Source organism: Cydia strobilella, chromosome 6, assembly GCF_947568885.1.
Source record: "Cydia strobilella chromosome 6, ilCydStro3.1, whole genome shotgun sequence".
Classification (NCBI taxonomy): Eukaryota; Metazoa; Arthropoda; class Insecta; order Lepidoptera; family Tortricidae; genus Cydia; species Cydia strobilella.
The window spans coordinates 18,450,726-18,473,865 of NC_086046.1; the positions used below are offsets into that span (position 1 = coordinate 18,450,726).

At 36.4% G+C, this 23,140-nt stretch overlaps 1 protein-coding gene across 1 annotated transcript in view; it reads left to right on the forward strand.

Annotated features, from left to right (window-relative positions):
• The window catches only part of LOC134742569 (23 kDa integral membrane protein-like), a 37,771-nt gene extending 20,693 nt beyond the window's left edge, over nucleotides 1-17,078 (forward strand). Inside the window, exon 5 of the mRNA XM_063675782.1 lies at nucleotides 16,806-17,078. Coding sequence (XP_063531852.1) covers nucleotides 16,806-16,970 — 165 coding nt within the window. The 3' untranslated portion in view covers nucleotides 16,971-17,078. The remainder of the gene's footprint in view (nucleotides 1-16,805) is intronic.
• Nucleotides 17,079-23,140: the final 6,062 nt, after the last annotated feature.

Consider the following 23,140-nt stretch of genomic DNA (forward strand, 5'->3'; position numbering starts at 1 on the left):
AAGTGAAAAATGTAGGCATCTGTATCTTCAGCAAATCACGTTTTACGTTATTACGTAAGATTTTACGTCTCGGTGTTTTAGTGCTCTGATTGCTCTATTGAGGAATTAGAATATGTCTTAATAAATAGCCCGAATCTAATAACTACACCTTACCTCACCGACAAGTTTGCAATAATGTTTCGTATTAGCAAAGTTTTGGCGCAGACCGTCTCTAAGTAGCGAGGTCAAGATGCTGACGAGTGAGGTCACAACTGTTATATAACCATTATCCGGACAAAAATCTTTAAAGCACGATATAATTTGACAACGTCTTTGTGTTTAAGATGTTTGCTTTTGTTTTGGCTATTAAAAAAAAGATATTTATTTACTTACCAACACAAAAAAACAATGAATTGCGAGTGCAATAGAAAATTAGATAGAATAACAAATATTTGTGTAGTAAAATGGATGAGACTCAGCGAGACCGCTGATTTTCAGTCCCCAACCAAAAACTTAAAGCTAATTCTTAACTAAGTTATTAAATAAATAACTAACCTAACTAACTTACTAACTACCCAGACGAATAGTAGACGAGTAGTAGCTAGTAGTTAGTTAGTAGTAGACGAATAGTAGTATTTAAATTACTTTGATTGGAATTTGTTTTAGGGACACGAACAAGACAAATAATAATTGCACCGCTGGCTGATTATCAGGCATCGTAAACTGCGAGCGAAATCCATTGAAGTACTAGGGTTGTTGTCAAGTCAAACTACGTCATTTCAATGGATTTTGCTCGCAGTTTACGATGCCTGCTGATTATTTTCCGATGGATCCATTACAAATACTCTGCTGTCTCGGAGTCTTCCAAGTACAGCAGCAAGTTCTATGGAATAAATAGTATTAGTATTCAGGTACAATGTACATAATTTTTATTTTTAGGCAACAAACAGTCATTACATCGAAAGATACAATGGATGGACTAGACAGCGAAGACAAATAGTGCCGAAACTTATAACTGAGACTAATATGTGATAATTTCAAGTCTGGAAGAGGCCTGACGCCTGTCATAAATATGTTTGAAGGTCATTGCATGACGAATAATTTTACTTTAGGAACAGGGCTACGAGTCAAACAACAAGTCAAGTAACAAATAGACTAAGTAAGCTAATGTGTAGGGTATTAGTTACGTATAAGTTAAGTCATGGATTAATAATGGACGTAACACTGATACATATTCCTTAGCCGTCCGCAAATAAAAATCTACCAAGAAAAATGCAATTTTTGTTAGTCAGAATAAATAAAATTACCTACAACGCGATGGAAGGCCTTTTTAGGGTTCCGTTCCAAAAAGGAACAATAAGAACCCTAATTTAGGCTTCTAGGTGGCTAGACTGGCTAGAGGTTATCAGAAAAACTGGCAATTACATATTATCAAACAAGAGCGGCAGTGGCATCAAATAAAAAAAACTGTCTGATATTAATTTGCAAGCTTCGAATAGCCTTTAGCATTACATCGGATCGGGGTCGCCTGACTCGCCTGCGCCGGTTACGTCACACCGGGCGTGGTCACCCGACGTACGCGCAACCACGTATGAATGAAGTGTCATGTGTCGTTCTAGTCGCTATCTGTACCCGTACCATGACAGTGTCAAAACTGACACATACGCTAACGTCTACGGTCGACGTAACTTATAATATGCGAGTACGAGCGAGATGCATAGAAAGTAAGTTACGTTCTCGATAGCGTTTATGTCAGTGCCAAACTGGTGGTAGCTACACTGAGCCTAAAGTTGGTTAGCCATAAGTATATATCTTTACTTGAAAAATAATTATAGTGTATAACTAGCCTTATGAACCGATTTTGCATGTACAACCAGCCTTAAAGTTTGTAGTCTATGATTGTTCATTATTTTAGTATGTGGGTATTTTTGCACTTGTAATTTTTCCTCAGTCACCCGTTGACCACGAACGCTGTAAAGAGTTCGAAACGTCGGGATGTATTATAAATTCAATATACGCGATATAATCCGTTTTCATAGTTTTATTTCATGAGTAACTATCGCGGTAACCGAAGACAATATCATAAGTTTTGTGTTAAACAGCTGTTCTGACTGGCGAATGTACTTTATGAAGTACAGAGCTGTATGTAAAGTACCTATGTCCACCAAAAATATATATAAAAAACGACTATAATATTAATTATTTCAAACATTTTGCAATGTCCAGAATTAATCGTTTGTATTAGTTAAGAAATGGAACCTGAAATAATCTATTTGTTAAATACGATACTATTACAACTACTTATACTACAGGTAATAAAGTCGTTTGTTCTAATTAACGATCGCTTAGTCATATTGTGGGTTTTTATTCTCTCATTCCTAACGGAAATCAAATGACTGTTGTTACCTACTAAATTTGGTTTACCCGTACTTACCCGTATTTGTGGTGACTAATTTGTTTATCTATTGTAATTGTAATTAGTTAACTTGAATTATTTTTTACTGATCTCCTAATGTAAGTATTAGAATCTCAAAATTGTCGACATTAATTTTTATGTGAATTTGAATAATTTTAATTTATTATGATTTTTGTAATAAATTTTTATTATGTAATTGACAGTGTACGATTAATACCGAATAAAAATCTATCTATCTATCATGTAGGTACCCCACGTCCATACAAATTTCTGTAAATTTGCAGGGGGGGGGGGGGTTGCCTTTTCTCTGCAGCTGACTGTACCTATGCCTACATACTGATTATTGGGTGATTTTGTGGTCGTGATCCTGAATGTCAAAAATGTGTTGAGATGGCATACTAAACAGATTTCCTCATGGGACTAACCACAAAATTGCGAAAAAATATCTAACGGACACCTTGAGGGCCCGAAGTAGACGAAACGTGGGCCCGTGGGAAACCTGGTTCAGTATGACTACCTTAATACATATTTCGATCCCAAAGTCAACCACTATAATGTACACATACATAACACATACTTAGGTATTAGGTAACATCAACACAATATTACGTATGTTCGGTTTCCCTTAAATTTTTGCTTCCCTCCGACTACTGGAAAATTCTTGCTTAGAGAGGATGTTGATTTTAATATCTTTCATAACGAAGTACGCAAAAATATGACACGCTCCAACTTTTTTCCCGCTTCTTGACATTCATTCGTCTCCACTTTCACATTAGGAAACAAGAGAGCACTCTAAATTTAGCGAAGTCAACACACATGCACATGACCTATATCATATCAGTGTGGGAGCTTAGATTGGCGTAACGATGTGTATTAGGTGACATCCTCTCCGGGCAATTTTCGCATCAGCGGTCGTGTTTCAAATGTTTCAATGTCGCGCGGCTCCGGGGGTGTTTAAATACGGTCCGTTGATATGCAGCTAGTAACCAGGTTTGTTCCCACTGTTGGATTTGTGCGAAGTTCGTGGTAAGAATATTGACCTGAAAAAAACAGCAAGAGATTGAGCACGTCTTGCCTGGTAAAGAGTTCCAGAGTCGGACAGCTTGAACGGTAATAAAGTGTAGTAAAATGTTGAAGAAGAAGATGGGACGGGAAGAAGCAGTCTGCGCGACAGCCTCACAGAATTTAGATAGTTGAAACGCTCCTTGAGATAGCGTTACTTGGGATTACAGGTTTCTTCGAAAAATAAATGGTCAGGTTCCTTTAATCCGAGCAATTTTCGCTTCAACGGGCCGTGTTTGGATATCGCGCGGTTTCGGGGGTGTTTTAATACGGCCCGTTGGTATGAAGCTAGTGGACTGGCTTCACTGGCTTGTTACCACAGTGGAGGAGTTGATAGAACTTGATTCCCACCAGGTTGCCTAATTTTGCTATAGCACTGTGATAAAATTGAGCAAGTTAGAAGCATAAGCCCTAAGTATAAATAAATTAACCTGTCTAATAGGTACTCTTACAGAAGTTGTTTTAACAGCTCCGGCGTCCCTCAAGGATCTCATTTGGGGCCCCTGTTCTTTAATGTTTTTATAAATGACGTTACTTCCCATCTAAAATCTTCAACCTGCCTTTTATACGCCGACGATAAAAAGATACTGAAACTTGTTAAGAGCATAAGTGATTGTCAAGCTTTACAGGAAGACTTAACCCGACTGCATATATATTGACAATTAAATCATTTGCACTTAAATATAAATAAGTGTAACATAATAACGTTCAGTAGAAAAAAAACAATTTATTAACTACGACTACCTTATAAACAACGTGTCATTATGTAGAGTTTCTACCATTAAAGATTTAGGTATTCATTTGGATAGCAAATTATTATTCAGCGACCACATCGACAACGTAATAAATAGAGCCTTTATGTTACTTGGGTTCATCTTGAGAACTTGTAAAGAATTCAAAGAAGCTATCACCGCTATCACCTTGCTGACACTCTTCAACTCGCTAGTCAGACCAATTCTGGAATATGGATCAACAGTATGGAACCCTAGCTATAAATGTTATATTCATAGTATTGAAAGAATTCAAAAGAAGCTCATCAAACATTTAAAATATAAAAACCTTGTGTCAACTCAACCGCTTAACCTGAATAAACTGGTGTCTCTTGAACGCCGGCGCACATTAAAAGATCAAATATTTTTGTATAAAGTATTAAGAAATTTAATTGACTCCCCATATTTGTTAAGTAGACTTAGCTTTAAAACTCCCCGCTTGAACACGCGGCGTAGCGATAAATTATTTTGTATTCCCTTTACTAAAAAGAAATACAAATCAAACTTCTTTCTGATAAGAGCTTGCAGATTTAATAATGATATTTTCTCAAAAATTGATATATTTAATGACTCCTTGTCTAAATTTAAACGTCAAGTACTTCTGGTTTTAAATAAACAATCGAATTAAATACACTGTAACTTTACACTTAATTGCAAATGTAATGTATAAAAATAGTTTTATCTTCATTAATTTGGCCCCTGTCCTAATTCGACCCTCGTTGTTAATCTTTAAGTTTAGTTATCCCGTATTTTGTTTTTCTTTAATGAGCTATTAAGTGGTGGCAACTGTCCTGGTTTATGAATCATGTATAAGACACTAGTTATAAGAAACATGTACCGTTTGTGCCCAAATAAACATTAAAAATAAAACAAAAACAGTCTTAAATATTCTCTTAACCCACCATTTTTTTACGAAAATTAAAAAATAACAGGTTTTTTTCTTAAGGCTGTGGCTAATAGGTTATATGTACTATTCGACACCAATTAGTACGTATTTACAAATTCATCAGTAGGCAATTTATAATATAGGTACCTATTTATTGTATTAAATACTGCTTGTGTTACTAGCACTCTATGGATGCATTTCTTTGACCGAAATAAATAAATTTTATTTATTATTTATTTATTTAACAACAATGAAATTATTTCATGGTCTTAAACGTGAAATGACCGGACGTGCAAAAATAAAGATGATTAAACTGTGTAAACTAAGCCAACTCACGTCCGATAAAACTGGTTGTGAACACTCACAAAACTGCCATAAACGGTAAATAAACGGACGGCTTTTCAAACTAGACTGCCGAGGCCATTTACCGCGATATTTAATATACATCGGTGTCTATCTTAGGCATTTAAAGCTAGAACTAAGTCTGAACAAGCTAACCTCACACTGACTTTGTGACTTTGACTGACAGTTTGAGTGACTGTAGGTAAAAGTGGCGCTTAAAACGTTAAATTACCACTTGTTGACCGATACAACTTTCAAACCTTCAAGAAAAGAGCGTACTCCCATCTTAAAGGGCGACAACGCACTTGCGACTCCTGCGACCGCCCTGGTCTTGCAGGTGTCCATGGGCGACGGTGATTGCTTATTATGAGGCCATTCATCTGCTCGTTTCCTCCTACCTATATAAAAAAAACCGGCCAAGTGCGAGTCCGACTCGCGCACGAAGGGTTCCGTACGATTACCCAAAAAACAGCAAAAAATCATGTTTGTTGTATGGGAGCCACACTTAAATATTTATTTTCTTCTGTTTTTAGTGTTTGTTGTTATAGCGGCAACAAAAATACATCATCTGTGCAAATTTCAACTGTCTAGCGATCACGGTTGATGAGATACAGCCTGGTGACAGACTGACAGACGGACAGAGAGACAGCGGAGTCTTAGTAATAGGGTCCCGTTTTTACCCTTTGGGTACGGAACCCTAATATATCTCTATTTTGGAAGATTAATCCGGGGTGGCAGATACTTTTGGCGCGTTGATTGATTCATCCGCTATTATTGAGGCTGACTGAACAAATAAAAATACAAATAACTTTATTTTGCATGAAATATGTTACAAAAGGTGGTCAGACAATATTATACATAAGTAACACATATTTCACCAGCATCTGGCATGCAAAAAACTAAACTTACAACTAAAACTAAGTTTAAACAATCATAGTCAAGGCCTATATTATAATTATCATGCACCTACCTCACTCAAAAGATGTCATGTACTCCTCAACGGAATAGAAGGCTTTTTGTACGAGCCATAATGCTTTTAGTTTTACTTTAAACACCTGTACACCTGTACCTAACTACATAAGTGTTCAAAAGTTGCCGACTACGTTCGTAGGCTAACTGGCTAATTACCTATATAATCTTAATTAACACAGTGTGACGTAAATGTATGACTAAGTATGTGATACGTTTACTAGCATTACGAATACTTTGAGTATTGTGACGTAGACTAGAGTTTGTGGTAAGTAATAGAGGGCCATAAGCCCATGTTGCTTTGTGGAGTGTAGTCTTACAAAATTTGCCATAGGTATGGAAAGTAGAGGTTCTCTTTTTGTCCTTCGCTTTTTTTTCCATTGATGGATGTTGCTTTAGCCCATAATAATTAATAGTAATATTTTTGGGGTTCCGTAGCCAAAGGGTAAAAACGGGACCCTATTACTAAGACTCCGCTGTCCGTCCGTCTGTTTATCTGTCACTAGGCTGTATCTCATGAACCGTGATAGCTAGACAGTTGAAATTTTCACAGATGATGTATTTCTGTTGCCGCTATAACAACAAATACTAAAAACAGAATATTATAAATATTTAAATGGGGCTCCCATACAACAAACGTCATTTTTTTTTGCTGTTTTTTCCGTAATGGTACGGAACCCTTCGTGCGCGAGTCCGACTCGCACTTGGCCCGTTTTTTTCAAAAGGATCTTTCCTGAATATTTTGTCCTCACTATGACGATTATACGACGATATATATGACGATGTTACCTACTAAGATACAACTATGACACAGTACTACGAAAACATTAAGTCATACCTAAACAAAGCTATAGCTGTCGCTATTTACAACTTACACACAAGCACCAAATAAGTCTGATCTCCAATAACTTCTCGTTGTTACGAATCTTAATGTCAATTTATACCAGAGCCGGGCTCAAACTCGACAAAAAGTGTTGTTAATATGAAGCTGCAACACGCACAAGGACAGTGTCTGTGCTATTGTCACGCGATGTGAATCACTCATAATGGTCCATTAATTCGTCTAAATTACTACAATGACTGCTGTGCTGTGGTTGAACGGCTGATTTGAAGATAAAATACTTAGTTTTTATCAGACGAGGAAGTACCTAACACCTGAGTGAAGGGAGCTTCCTCGCTCAGTGAATGTGGAATTGCACGCGGGCTTAGCGGGAACTATAGAAAAAGCGTTTTCCCTAGGGAGTTATGAAGTTTCTAGTATTATAATTAACAGTTTTTTGTCTTTATACTTTATTTTTTTGTTTTATGTTCGGTTACTATTTATAAACCCTTAATAGTAGTAGCGGGGTCTTCTGCCACAAGTATTTACAATACTTACAAGGAGATTCCAAGCATAACTAAATTGTAAATTGTGAAATGTTTTAACCAAAATAAACAATTTTTCATTTTCATTTTCATTTTTTCATTTTTGTATCGCAAGTGTGATGACAAACATAGCCGTCGCGATTTAACTATACTCTCGTTTGCAATACTTAACTTACGCCCCATGTTGCACAATGTACTATTTCTCAGCGTTATGGCTGTTACTCCCAGAATGTACTCGACTGAGACGGCGTGGCGGGATTTCCTTTGAATAGTTTGAATTACTTACTAACACGACAACAGAGGCCTACTACTACCGCGAAAATTGAAAATCGTTATGTCGTTATCTGCCTCTCTATCGCTCTTGCATATTGGAAAGATTGAGAGAGAGATAATAAAATTTAGATTTGGTTAGGTAGAGGTATGCAATAACCATTTCATGCTAAATCCTAACCTACCTTTGAGTTGGCTTTATAATATACGTGTGCATTGCTCCCTACAAAATAACAATTTTCCTATAATATTGAGCAATTTTATGACCGTTGAGTCGTGTTTCCTGTTAAAATCACGACGTACCAAGTACGCACAACGTTTTCATGAGTAAGGAGCGTCCTATTATTGCGTGATGACAGTGATATCATATGCAGCGTCAACAGTAGGTACCTACTAAAAGCAACATTAGCTGACCACCGGTCGCCTTTATGTCTTTGACGATAAGGTTTCAGAATTGTCACTCAAAATTGTGGACGACTGTGTAATAGGTAACCAAGTTAATAACTCAAACAATGACGTAGTGGGAGTTGTTTGTGGCTGGATTACCAGAACGCTTGCACAATGCCGAAGCGTTGGCGACGGGTTATACTTTGCTGACATTTTGTGGACTTTATGTGGTTGCAATAAGGGTTAGGAATGGTCAACTGTGCTACAATACGTAAATACTATTGTCACCACTTGACAGGACAATAAAGTTGAAAAACATCACAGAAATGCTTTTGTTTATAGGGCCATTTAATAGAGATTAAATTACATTCATATTTTTATACGGCAACATTTTGGTAGTGAGTTTCTTGAGTCGCTATTAGCTACTCTCGTGGTTCTGTCGGAGAATCCTTTGCTTTGCTAAGTAGATACTCACAATCAGTTTGCCACCGGACTCTGTATGAGTAACTACTACTACTAACTATTTTGGTTCAGTGATCCAAAGAGAATCTTGGCCTTCGAAACGAGAGCGTGCCACTGCCACCTGTCCCGATTCTGCGCAACCTCCTGCCAGTTACTGACGCGAAGCTGAAGCTGATCCGCCGTCACTCTGTCTACCCAATGATACCTTAGGCGACCCATCGGACGGCTACCAGTCGGTCGTCCCAAGAACGCCCTCTTGACAGCCCGACCTCTCCCATTCAGAGTAGGTGACCAAACCAGCGAAGTCTGTGGGCTTTCGTTTCACCGATGATATTGGGTTCGCCAAATTTTACTTGGCAACTAACTTTTCGCCAAAGTTTCATTTGGCAAACCAATCGTTGGCATAACCTTACTTCGCAACCATTTCATTTCCCAACCCCGTACTTGCGAAATGAAAATGACGTACTATAGGTTGGGTTAGGTTAGGTTGGATTATGTAAATTCGCGAAATGAAATCTCGCCCAACTAAAAATATGGGATAGTTTGGGAACTGAAAGTTTGTCAAGTAATTTTCGCCGAAACATCAGTAAACCGAGTCTGGTACCATAAATTAGCAAATAAGAGAACACGGTTATACTATACTTATGACAGTTATGACACCATTTTACCACGTTTACACCAACGCATCAGTTGCTGTTAAGGTGGCCTGATGTGGTTGCAGACAAAACGTGAGCACTCTTGCCAGTCCCGTATTGGTAAATACACCGCAAATTTGCCACTTTATGAATGGATTTCATTCATAATGTGTCCATGCACTTTTGCATCCCGCTGTACAGCCATCATAGAGACTATAGAGAGCTTCGTTAATGTAATTCCCTCGGAAATTGTAACGAATCGTCTGCTATGTCTTCACAGGTCGAAGCTGATCTTATTAAAATGTGAAATAGTCATCAAGTGTTAACTGTTATACCTAGTTATTAAGATTGCATTTTATTAGGAGCAGTGGCTTGTTATTAGCCATTTAGCATCAAGGCAAGACGTTTAACGTGACCTACACTTTTATCTGACATAAAAAGGGGGTCGGGTGTTATCGTACATGTACGTAACGGTAACGGTGTATGGTATCTTTGTTTACTTAAACGTGTCTGTTGTAAATATGTAGTGTACAGTACAGACTGGTCTCCATTTGCTATTATTAGGCCTTATTCGTCATCGAAAGGCTTTATAAGCGGGAACCATCGTATAACTAGCTCTGTAGCCTACTGTTCACCTGTACATAGGCTGGTGATAATTTGCCATTCTACAATACGTACCTAAGTAGGCTTACCTACAGCAAAGACCTTAAATCTTATTATTATTACACTCGCGTTGCCATTTACCACCGTACGAGGAAGTAATTTCGTAGCCTAAAATCTAAAAGCTGCCAATTCACAATCCGGTCAATATAATTTCAGTCTTATTCCACAGGTTCTAAAGTTTATATTTCAGCAAATCTTCATTGTACTTGAACCGTTCTTGTTATAAAGTCACGATTCGTAAACTGAATGACTCAGCTGTAGGAACAATGGGAGCTTAGGATTCAATCTACAGCACTACCAACGTAATCAGGAGCTTGATTAAGCTATAATGAGCGCTATATTAAAGTAGTAAAGTACTTGATGAACTGCATATAATTCAGTTCTTGTGTGCTCTTGAGTTGTTATTGCTCTTAGTTTCTTATTGAAAGAATTAAACAATTCGTACAATTTAATAATATTATTATAAGCGTCTCAGTATAGTATAAACAAAATACCAACGAAATCAGTCAAAAGCGTCTTGGCGTTAGGCTTTTCAAATCCAATTCTTTTAACAAGCAGATACAGATACGTTTTCGAGCGATACTACAAATTTGTATAAGTATTAAAGGAAAAGGCGTTAGTAATGTACGATTAACAATCGAGTAGCTCTCAAAAATATCTGCACATAAAATTATTATGAGTCATAACTCATAACTACTACTCCCGAATGTCTTTTTAATTCATCTTTGTAACGGGTGTCCCAAAAAGGACGCAAGATTTCAATTTGCCGCTATTTTTGTATTTTAGTGCTGGCAACCCTAAAAAACAAAACTATTTGACAGCTGAATGTTTAGGGTTTGTAAAAATGGCGGGTTATACGAAGGATCAACGTGTTTTTATTATTGAACAATATTTCAAAATTAATGAATGTTTGGCGGGTTACGGTTCGAAAATTCCTAGTCGTGCGATTTCTCGATTCGGTGATCAGAATTGGCCCCCTAGATCTTGCGATTTAACGCCTTTAGAATTCTTTTTTAGGGTTATTTAAAGTCTAAAGTCTATGCCAATAAGCCTACAACCACTCATGCTTTAAAAGAGGAAATTCGACGCTGCATCAGAGAAATTCAGCCGCATCTATGCAAAATGGTCATAGAAAATTTTGACAAAAGAGTGCGTATGTGCCAGCAAAGCCTAGGAGGATATTAGCCTGACGTATTATCCCACAAATAACCCTATTTTATGTATTTCAAGATTTTATATACAAATGTATTATAACGAAAAAAAAAATGTGTTTTTCATCAATTTCAAATCTTGCGTCCTTTTTGGGACAACCTTTATAATAGACGCCTTACGTCCGTCCGTATACTGACACGATGTTTATTTCTGTTGACATTTGGTGCCGGGATCACAGTTATTTTAGTTCAAAGGCAATTAGTCCGGCAGATGCGTAGGTGCATCTTTTGTATGCTTGTGCAACATTGACTGTAATTAACATGGTCTAAACTGGTCAACGTCAACACAAAATGACTGATTTTACGCGATTAAGTTCCGTCGTTGTGAAATTATTCTTCTTTATCCTCTATAGCCGCCCGCAAACCATAACTAGGTAATATGAAATTTTGATTTGTCATAATTAGAGGCCTTTTTTTAGCTCTTTTTTAGGCCTGAGGATAAGATTGAGATGAGTCAGTGTAAAAATCTGACGATTTTTAATTCTGTTTATTTTGGGCCATAAAAATTAAGTATTGCCAACGATTTACCTTGCGATGCCTCAGTGTAATTCCCTGACTAACGTTAACACAACGTGACGTCACAATTGCACCTTGTAGAAGATGGTTGACGCATTGTTCAGCTACGTTTATGACAATTAAGGCCTTCACAAGTCGACTCGTATGGCAAGTGGCAAGGTGATCTAATTGAACCGAATTTGCGATATGAGAGGTAATGTAAACAGTCCAGTTCTGAGAATGCTGTGAGTCTTCGTATGGATGTGATTATCAAAATAGGCATGAGTGTATGAATATTTTTTAACATTGTGAAACAATGTTTACACATTTTTAGAGTGTATATGGATATGAAGTCTTTTGAACTTATATAAATTTCCGTTTTGCTGTTTGTCTTATTTTTTTCGCTTGGATATTTACTATTTAGCCGATTTACATAAAGGCCACCCCACACTAATTGCATTTTGATATTTTTTTTGCAAATTTGTCTAACATTCACACCGTGTAAATTGCTTTGTTGCACTGACGAGTCAATCAAAACGTTATCAAACTAACAAATTAAGGATATATCAATGTCAACTGAATTTATCCGATTACCCTATTTTTTTCAATAAATACGGTAAAGTTGTCATGTTATTACAGTTTTGGTACGTAGTGGCCGAGAACCGGGGGTGGCCGGTAAACCGGCTAAATTACCCTACACGACAACTCAATACTTTTCCAAATATCGTTTAAAGGATGACTCAAGTTTCCCTTCATGTCATTGTGTTTTCCTAAGAAACTAAATAAAATTAACACCACTACTAAACCTAAATGGATAACAAACGGTATTAAAAATTGTTGTAAACGGAAAAGAGAATTGTTGTGGAAATATAGACTGACGCGAAAATCGGACCTAAAAGAAAAATTAACATGTTATTCCAGACATCTTAAAAGAATTATAAGCAGTGTTCAAAGATCCATACATGACAGTATCATTGAACGATCAAGGAATAAAACAAAAGCCACCTGGAAAATTATTAACCCATCTAAGGCTAGGTACCCTACTGAAAATATTAAGCAAATTATATCCAATGGAAAGGCAGTTACACATCCTAAAGATATTGCAGAGGAATTTAATAATTATTTCGTGGACCAAGTTCGTCTTGCTACTCCTCATAGTGGCACTAGCAACAAAAATAATTATAAGAAAACAATGACATACTATGCTAACTCCCTATTTATGAAGCCGACAAATTCTAATGACATAAAAATAATAATAAATTCTTTAAAAAATACAAATAGCACTGGACACGATGGTATACATACGAAAATAATAAAAAAAACATCTGACATTATCTCTCCTATACTCAGCCATATAGTAAATTTATGTATTGAGCATGGTGAGTTTCCTAGCAAACTAAAGCTATCCATTGTGAGACCTCTTTATAAAAAGGAGGATAAAGATAACATGAAGAACTACAGGCCTATTGCGTTAATCTCTGTCTTTGCCAAAATCATAGAGAAAGTTATATACAACAGTCTTTACAATTACTTTGAAAAAAAAAAACTTATTTGCAAACGAACAAAAAGGGTTTCGAAAGGGAAAATCAATAAATTTAGCAATTTTCGATTTAGTACAAAAAGTTATTAATAACATGGACAAAAAAATCCCTACATGCGCTTTATATATGGACATGTCAAAAGCGTTTGACTTTGTTGACCATAATATTCTCTTAGACAAACTACATGCTTATGGAATTCGCGGTAATGTTTTCAGTCTAATCCGTTCTTACCTGAGAGATAGGAAACAAATTACACAAATCAAAAGAATATCTCCCAGTACGAAAAAAGAGGAAACCTACTCATCTAACTTTAGGAGTATTTGTTATGGGGTACCCCAGGGAAGTGTGTTGGGCCCACTATTGTTTTTAATTTACATTAACGATATGCCTAAAGCTACGGTACACCCGATGGTTCTCTTTGCAGATGATAGCACCATTATTTTTTCTGGACAAAATATAGAATCATATGAAACTGACATAAATAATACCTTAGAAACTATTATAGAATGGCTTGATAACAATAATCTTAGAATTAACCTGGACAAAACAAATATTATGACATTTAAGCAAAGAACCAAATCTACTAGTTTAAACATAGTTTATAAGGGACATAAAGTGAATGAAACGGACATAACGAAATTTCTAGGATTAAGTATAGATAATAAGTTGACATGGAAAACACAAACTGACAATATATGTAATAAATTAAGTAAATATTCATACGCGTTGTACAATTTGAAAAAAATCGCAAACGAATCGACACTTTTAACCGCCTATCATGCTTATGTCACATCTAATTTAAGATATGGTATCCTTTTTTGGGGAAACTCCACCAATAAAGAATTTGTATTTAAGGCTCAGAAGAAATGCATACGAACAATTTGCGGTGTCCAAGAAAGTGAGCCATGTAAACCATTTTTCAAGAGTCTCAAAATTTTTACATTGCCATGTTTGTATATATACGAAATGGCCAATTTTGTAAATACAAACCACAGCCTATTTAGTAAGTTTAAAAGCGTTCGCCTTCAAAACAAACTAAAGTCTATGCAAAAAGTACCAAATAAAACGGCACTTCTACAAAAAAGTATACTTGGAATGGCTCACAAAATATATAACAAGTTACCGGCGAATATAATTGCATGTAAAAACAAGAATAATGTTTTTAAAAAAAACCTAAAAGCTTTTCTTACCGAGAAAGCATATTACTCTATTATAGAATTTTTGACTGAATTACCTAATTAAGATTTACTGCATGACATAACCCTGTTTTGACTATTATTGTTTTCTGTGATATTATGACTAGCGTGTATTTTTATTGAATTTGTATGCCAATAGGCACGACATAGTGATACTGAAATATGTATTTAACATCTTGTAACTTACCTATGTTGAACAAATAAATCTTTGAATCTTTGAATCAAGTTGTAGCCCAGGCCGGGGCCGGGGCGCCCGACACTTCAGTTTCTATAGAAAGCATCACGATCACCGATCACCTGTCAATCCTGTCATAGAAAAATAAGTGTCGGACGGCGGGGAGTAAAAGCCAGATAGGATAAAAAAAAAAAAGTGTCGGACGCCCCGGCCCGGTCCCGGACGGTTCTAGCGTGAGTCATCCTTTATCCTTCCTTCGATACTTCTTCTCAAGGTACCTCTTCCCCATAGGCCAGTGTTTCTTAAGAAAATAGAGTTATTATTCGGACCGAAACCATTAGCTCATGAAACTCCTGGTAGGTATTCGGGTATATCCCCGTACTTACCTTCGATGGTGACAGTGGCATTCTTCATACCATTAATAATTATTTAAACCATGACAATGATATCCAATCAAAGACAACAATAACTTTATTGCGCCTATGACCTTGATAAGTCATGAGGTAATCTCTAGACTTAATTCCCATGGATTTTATAAGCCAGTATAACTTGGATTCCTGATGACGTATTGTTATTATGAAGCTTGAAGTCATACTTATAGTGGTATGGGTGTAATGGCGGTTCATTAATATTCTGCGTATGCAAAATATGCAATAATGTAAGGTCGTCACGTGTATGTAAATAATAACAATCTATGACTACCTTGGTTATGCCATTTTATTTACCTAGATGCTTTACCTGAGTTGGTCTATGGAAACGTTAAGGTTTTCTGGCCTAGATAACCTGCTGTTATCCCTATTCGTCAGCAATTTTTCATCAATTCAATTTGTGACATTTTAGGCAAACTATATGTATATCAATCAAATTATCAAAGATGTACCTTTAGGTTAGGTTGTTTGGTTTCAGTGGTAAAGGTTTTATTCTGAAGAAAGAGTATACCTGCCAAACGAGATTTATTTTAAGCGGCCTCACGAATAACATATTACACGAACGAAAATACGACAATGTTTGAATTTTAAAATTAACAAATATTATTTTTATTTCAGTCAAATATTTTCACAGTGTGAAACACGAGTAAATCACACCAGCTTATTTCAAAACAAGAACACGAATGTTTCGGCTTAGCGGCCAGCCGCAGGGTTCGCGTTACAGACCTCTTTGTTTCATGACTTACGCGTTTCCAGCTAGTTACAAATTATGAGATTGTCAACAAATAACAACCGTTGAGATTCCTACTCGTAACGAAACAGCCTCTTTCATTGAAATCTGAACTTTATTTGTAAAGCAGCTAGATTACTTTTGCAATGTTGAAGTTGAGATAGATAAGAGGTTGGTGAAGAAAACAATTGAAATACCGACCGTTCAGAGACGCTTTGTTCCAATTTTAAAAACAAGTGGTCTTTGTCGGGGATGACGTAGTTAAAGACGTGGATCTTAGCTATTTGTTTGGAGGCTGATAAGTTTCTGGCTGATAAAAATATAAGACGTTCTTTGTAGAAGTTTGGAACGTCAAGAATTAAACTTAAACAACATCGTACTTACTTTGTGATCCTTAACATTGTTTATTGTATTATATATAAAATGAACTACAGTTCTGTTTTAATTTATACTTACCTCTAGTTATGTAGGTCAAGCTAACATCCCACTCTGTGTTTCATGGTGATATTATTTGCTCAATAATTATTTACTTAATATTGACTAGATATTCTGCTACTCTGCTGGTTTGTTTTACTAAGGAAAGCTTTATAAAAGATTTAGGAGCTCAGGAGTTACTCAAAGATTACCTACCTTCTTTTTCACGCTTCGACGTCTTCGACGCAGTATGTATGAAAATTCCTATATTACTTACAATAAATATCGAACACTAAATATCGATGGTAATAGTACATCTGTAGAGCATTAGATGACCGCATAGGAAAGAATTTAGGGGCAAGTTACTATTTACATAGAGCATAAAATTAACAACACCTTTCTTCCACAGAGCTCCGGTATCTTCTGCACGTTCTTCCTCGCGCATGCCATCCGGTTGCGTCGGCGCGCGTCCATCAGAAACTCCTCATCCCTACGCGAAGCTGCCCTCACTGGTGCTCCTGACGACTCGTTGCTGTCGCCCAGCGCTCCAACACATACCTTGCCAAAGTATTAGACTATATTCCATCCGGTTGCGTCGGCATGCGTCCATCGTAAACTCCTCATCCCTACGCGAAGCTGCTATATCTATCTGCTGCTCCTGACGACTCTTTACTACTCTAGGCGAGAGTTCTGGAGTCTCATCGTAGACCTCATGAACCTAAGTTTTTCGATGCAAGACGAGACGCCTGCTCGCGCCTTAAAAATATTAAGACAGATGGGTGAATTACCTTTGATCCTTATCCAGAATCCTTGAAAATATTAAGGTAAATTGACTCCATCTCATTTTTATATTAGACTTACGTTTGTTTGACGCCACGACACTAATGCGACGTCAAAAATGGACAGTGTTTATCCTCTTTCCGGGTGCAGCTCGGAAAACGCTAAAATTAGGAGAAATTACAGTAGGTACCATGTAAAGTATAAGCTTGTCATGGCGTTAAAACAAATCCAGGCAAAGAGTAGGAAGATAATGCGATAAGCAGAAAAATTATACTTTTTTACACTAAAAAGCATACAATAAGTCACCATAATTGAGTTTATAAATAGGTATATACCTACTCCGTTGACGCTGAGGTCCTTGGGTACTTTTGTATTCAATATGAGCATATGACATTACAAGATAGATCAGGCTACATTATAATTCTTGTAAAATGTTATAGATTTCTGCTGGACTGACGTTCTCCCATCTTGCCAAAGTTTTAAGAGCCCTTAAAATAGCTATAAAAATGACTGATCGCAACAACATGAATATGACTGTATTTTAATAAGAAAACTTCCGTGAGACACTGACATATTATATAAATATATTAAACCAAACACATCGACATGAAACATGACAAGTAATCATAGACTCTATAAACGTGAGTGACCCGGTCTAATATATTTAATAAGTATGACATGAATATTTTTTCAAAGTTTTTAGTTTTCATTGTAAGTCTAACCCTAATCAAAGTCTTAATCCATTTGGTCTAGTAAATATGCACCAAGTCTTATAGTTCTAAATACTCTTACTCTTATATGACAGGACTTAACGTATAACTGAGGTACAAAAAATTTAAAAAATCACATTTGTTAGTTCTTAAACCACCGAAAGCAACACTTATGGCTCTTTGGGCTACATATGTGCCATTTTCAACCAAAAGGGTACTTATTGTCGGTTATCAATAAGGCGCTATTTCCATATAGCTTCAATTCGAAATCCACCTTATCGACGAGCGACAATGTGGTACCTTTTGGTTGAAAACGTCGCATATTATTGCTGATATTTGCTGGGCTTTGCTCTTTTTCTAAAAACTTTGCCGACCCCTGACGTAAATATAATAATCAATTAAGTATAAACACTAAGTCACGCCTCCGCAACTACTTGCTTACCTGTCTACCAATGCAATCAAGATTATGATCAGACAGAAAAGGTAGGTACTTATGCAATTAGGTATATCTCTATTATGTTATTATATTATTACTTTATTTAAGACCCTGGATTTATCTTAAGCGTAAACTAATAGGTAACACACTAGATAACAATCATTTCTCAAGGCCATGTTCGTGAATTAAACACTTCTTTGCTGAAAACACGTCAAATATAAGTAATGCTTCCATAAGTGATTGTAATTTTGACTTGTATGTAGGTTCTTATAAACATTAGTAACATTATATGTAGGAGTTATGAAGATGTTACAATGTCGTATAACTTTGACGCGTATCTAATTAGACATCTCTTTGCTATGCAGTCTATGAACTGTTAAGTAAAACTGAATAACTGGATTTGGTCACTTTTTATTGAAGTTTGTACCATGTGGTTGTATTATTGTACTACAATAAAATTTCTCTGTTTTACCTAAAAAGGTAGATTTACTAAGTTTGCCGTCCGAGTACTCTTCACTGTCCCGTAGGTACACCATTTTGAAATAAATTCCATTTATAATATGTCCATGGAATTTTGCAGCTATATTTTGGTAAACGGTCATCAACAATCATTTTTAGGGTTCCGTAACCAAAGGGTAAAAACGGGACCCTATTACTAAGACTCCGCTGTCCGTCCGTTCGTCCGTCTGGTGACAGTCGGACAGACTTCCGTCTGCCACCAGGCTGTATCTTATGAACCTTGATAGCTAGACAGTTGAAATTTTCACAGATGATGATGATGATGCCGCTATAACAACAAACGTGATTTTTTTGCCGTTTTTTGCTGTGTAATGGTACGGAAGCCTTCGTGCGTGAGTCCGATTCGCATTGACCGGTTTTTCTAATTATATCTTTAGTACCTATTATTTATTAGTTTCCTACATGAAAAATGCATTTGTCCCATACTCAGTCATTTATTCATAACACAGGTTGAATGTTGTATTTTTTTGCTAAGCTATATTATTATTTCGGACCTAAATAGACGTCACAAAATTGAATACAATTAATATGTTATGTCATTAGGAGTCTCTCGTTTATACTTTAATAATACTTAAGTGTTTTCGGAGCGTGTATGTTAGTGTTACAAAGACTAATTAATAAGTACGTAATGGATCATGTAAGAGTTTTCAAGTTCAAACCGTGCATGAAAATAACCCACTTGTTGAAGATGCGTCATTCCGCGTCTGCCATTTTGTAAACATCAACCTCGTATCATGTCATGCACGTCAGACGTCCGTCATTTTTCTTTGAAAACCGATGTCCTGGCGATTTTCCTCATTTAAATGGCATTATTGTACGTTGAAGACCATTACTACGCTGTTAAAATTTATTGTTACATTCTCAGTTTAGATTGGTTTTGGTTTGATGGATTTTAAACTTTGTATTAGTAGGTACCTTAGCTACGAAACAATAATGATATTTTGACAGATTATGAATGAAAAATGTGTGCATTACAAGTGCTTTTCGAATTTTAACGTATGTTGTACCAAAAGCTCAATCAGAATATTTTGGTTAGATTTATTATTTTCGCTTATTTTATAGCTACGTAACTTACTAAACTACTATTAAGTTTATTCGACGATTTACTTTAAATTACCGTGAATTGAAGTGGATTTTCAATTTTCATTTTAATCAAAGTGTAACGTAATGCTCGAGTTTTAAAACGTACGTGTACAGTAGACGTCAAAGATATAGTTACAATTTTACAATTTATTCTTTTGTTCGGAACTGTCAAATTTCTGTTCTAACTGACAGGCCGACATCGTCCACCGGACTGATAGTCAGTGAGTTTTCCCAGTCATAGGGACGTTAAATTCTAAAACAACAATTTAAGACGGTTCCCTGAGCCAGAAGGCGAAAAATCTCCTTATATGATCATGTTTTTCAGAGGCGTTGATATTCATAGTCGTGGAAAAAATATATGTAGTTCTTGACTATATTATCTTTAACAACATAGCTTCCGATACACGAATTATGACACTTCGCTCGATACAATTAATTCCCAAAGTAACCTCTAACTCGGACTTTTAATCCAACTTTACTCGGTTATTTATTATGTGATACTATAAACAAAAAAAAGAAGAAAAAACAATCCTAACTTAAATAGTAATTTCATAGCTTTAGAATTTCGATGTTGTAACGTTTTTAAAATAAATAAAAACCGACAAAATTCGAACAAAATTGACACTTGGCGCGTGTTTTCTTTCCCGTTCTTTCTTGCGAAATGTGACAAAGACAGCGGCAAACCGATGGAACGGCCTTAACGTATTGATATTAGATTTGAATCATTATTGCTTCACTACATATTCGTCTTGGGGTGTCTAGTTTTCATTATCGGAACGTGAAACGAGACTCCGCAAAGCATTTGGGATAAACTGACAATCTAGCCTGTCCTTTATAGTGCTCGCTATAATTTAAATACGATTAAGCCTTCCAGAATCCAGGTCCAACATTTCCAACAATTCCCTAAGCTAAGTGCAAAGTGAGATGTGGAATTCCGAGGCGGGAAATTCCCGGCGGGAAGGGGGCTTGATTGCAGCCGAGTCTTGAGTTCATTTGATCGTTTCGTCGTTTAGTTTTTATACTCGTTGATATAACAAGGTTAAGGTATAACAAGAGTTGGTTAAGACTTGCGTCCTTTGAGTCCTCTGCTTTAAGACAAGACTCCGTTTTTCAGACTCATAATTAAGTCGAAGCTACAGTCGAGTTATAACTAAGTCGATGGGCTATATCAGGGGGGTGTCACTGCGCAGTTTAGGTATATTTGGCCGGCGCACCGCCCGGGCAGGTGTATGGCAGTGGGCTGCCGCTTGGCTCGCACGATAGTCGTGTCACGTGCTCAACTGGCGCTCGCGCAAAATTGAAAAATTTGAAAATACGCAATGGCTTCGAAACCTAAATCGCTATCTAATCTGTATAAAAGATAATGTTCTGTTTACGGATGTCTGAATAAACGGAAGAACAAGGAAGCAGAAAAAATCATTTTTTTTTAATTCCGGACTATATTGACCGACATATTTTCAAAGGAATAAGTACTTATGTGGCATACCTACTTCCGTGAGAATAAGACATACTATCCCCGGCTAAAATTTTTATGTTTACAGAATCAACGTTTGTAATTCCTACATATTTATCTTAAAAATAATAAATCAGTAGGTATAGGTACAAAAACTTGTCAAGTGACAACCCCGTGCCGACACTCGCAGCTCGGTCATAAAACTGCGGCGCGCAAAGAAGATTCACGGTTCGTGCGCGGTTATAAGTTTCAATTTTGCTTGCAGGCGGCGAGTGTAGGTATAATTTTATACCTAAATCTGGCTTTTGTGAAGGAGTGAATTTTCTGTACGGTAGTACTATTAGTTATTCTGTGGCTATATAATGATTGTACTAAATAGTTAGAAGACAAATTCGTGCTTAGAATTCGATCCCAATTGGAACTGTATCGAGGATATTGGAAAATTACTTGTTAATAAATAGGTATTGTAGAGAACATAGAGAGGACAATGTGTTGATGATGAATGACGATAAAAGAGCTAAAATGTAAATGGTTAAATAATTACCTAATGTAGTTTATTTATAGATGCATGAAAATGACCATTTGGAACGTTACGTAATTTTTTGTAAGTGTCGCAGAAACGGCAAAAGCGAATACCCGTGACACTACTATGCGTACTATGGAGCAGAAATCGTATTAATATAGTTCACAAGGTCGAATGGGCACAAGTGAAACCACTTGTTGATCCCTTGGCCTCACAAAAACTAGGCATTGGTTGTATTTAATTTTGTTTCTGTAGTATAGGTACAAGTGTGCACACGAACTCTGAGGAATTGTAGGGGAGCTACTCCTGCCCCCCTCCCCGCGATACCAGCTTGTAGCTTTTCCTCTGCTTGAAAATGCTCGGAGCTTGCGTGCGGACTGTACTTAGTTATACTGTAACACACTAACTACCGCACCGCACCGCGACCTTGGTGCGGTGCGGTAGTGTGTTACGGCTTTTATATTAGTAAATAATTAAGTATAGTGATGTGTGGGTTGTGCGATTGTTATTATTTTCTGTTAATTTTATATTTTAAATTTACCTACAATTAAGACATTTAAATTGTATTTGTACCGTTTAGGTATTATTTTGTACTCGGAATTAAAATAGTTATACGAGGTTAATTGTTTTAATTTATATACCTACTGATAAACATTATCCTGAATATCCTGATACCTACTAGTTGTGTGTGATAACTAATAAAGAATGAATATCCTGTTTCCACAAATATTTTTTTAATTTATATATTACCTATAGCAGTTCGAATATCACAATTAAGGCGTTATTTTCTTTTATAATGCAGTGACAGTAAAAACCTACATCGTATAGGTATATGTGAGAACATCATCGTATTCATCATCATCATCATATCAGCTGAAAGACGTCTTGCTGGCTCAATCTCTCGTATTCAGTCTCAAACGTTGTTTAAACAGCCAAATCTCATGCTTTGTATTCGTTAAGTAATGATTAATGATTAACAATTTTTTTTTTATATATCCAAAACAATCTTAAAAATACTTTTTACATTTGGAAACAGCGAGCGAAAACCGCGTACGGTTTATCTGCTGCCATTGTCGCTCGTTTACACTCCGGTTATCCGGATCCTACCAATATTAAGGAAATAATGGTAGGTTAAGTAATAGGCATTTAGTTTGCCCGAGTTGTTGACAACTCGGGCGCGCGGGTGTACCTGTAATTAACGGTCCCTACTGCTATCTTTTGCTGCATAATGTTATATACT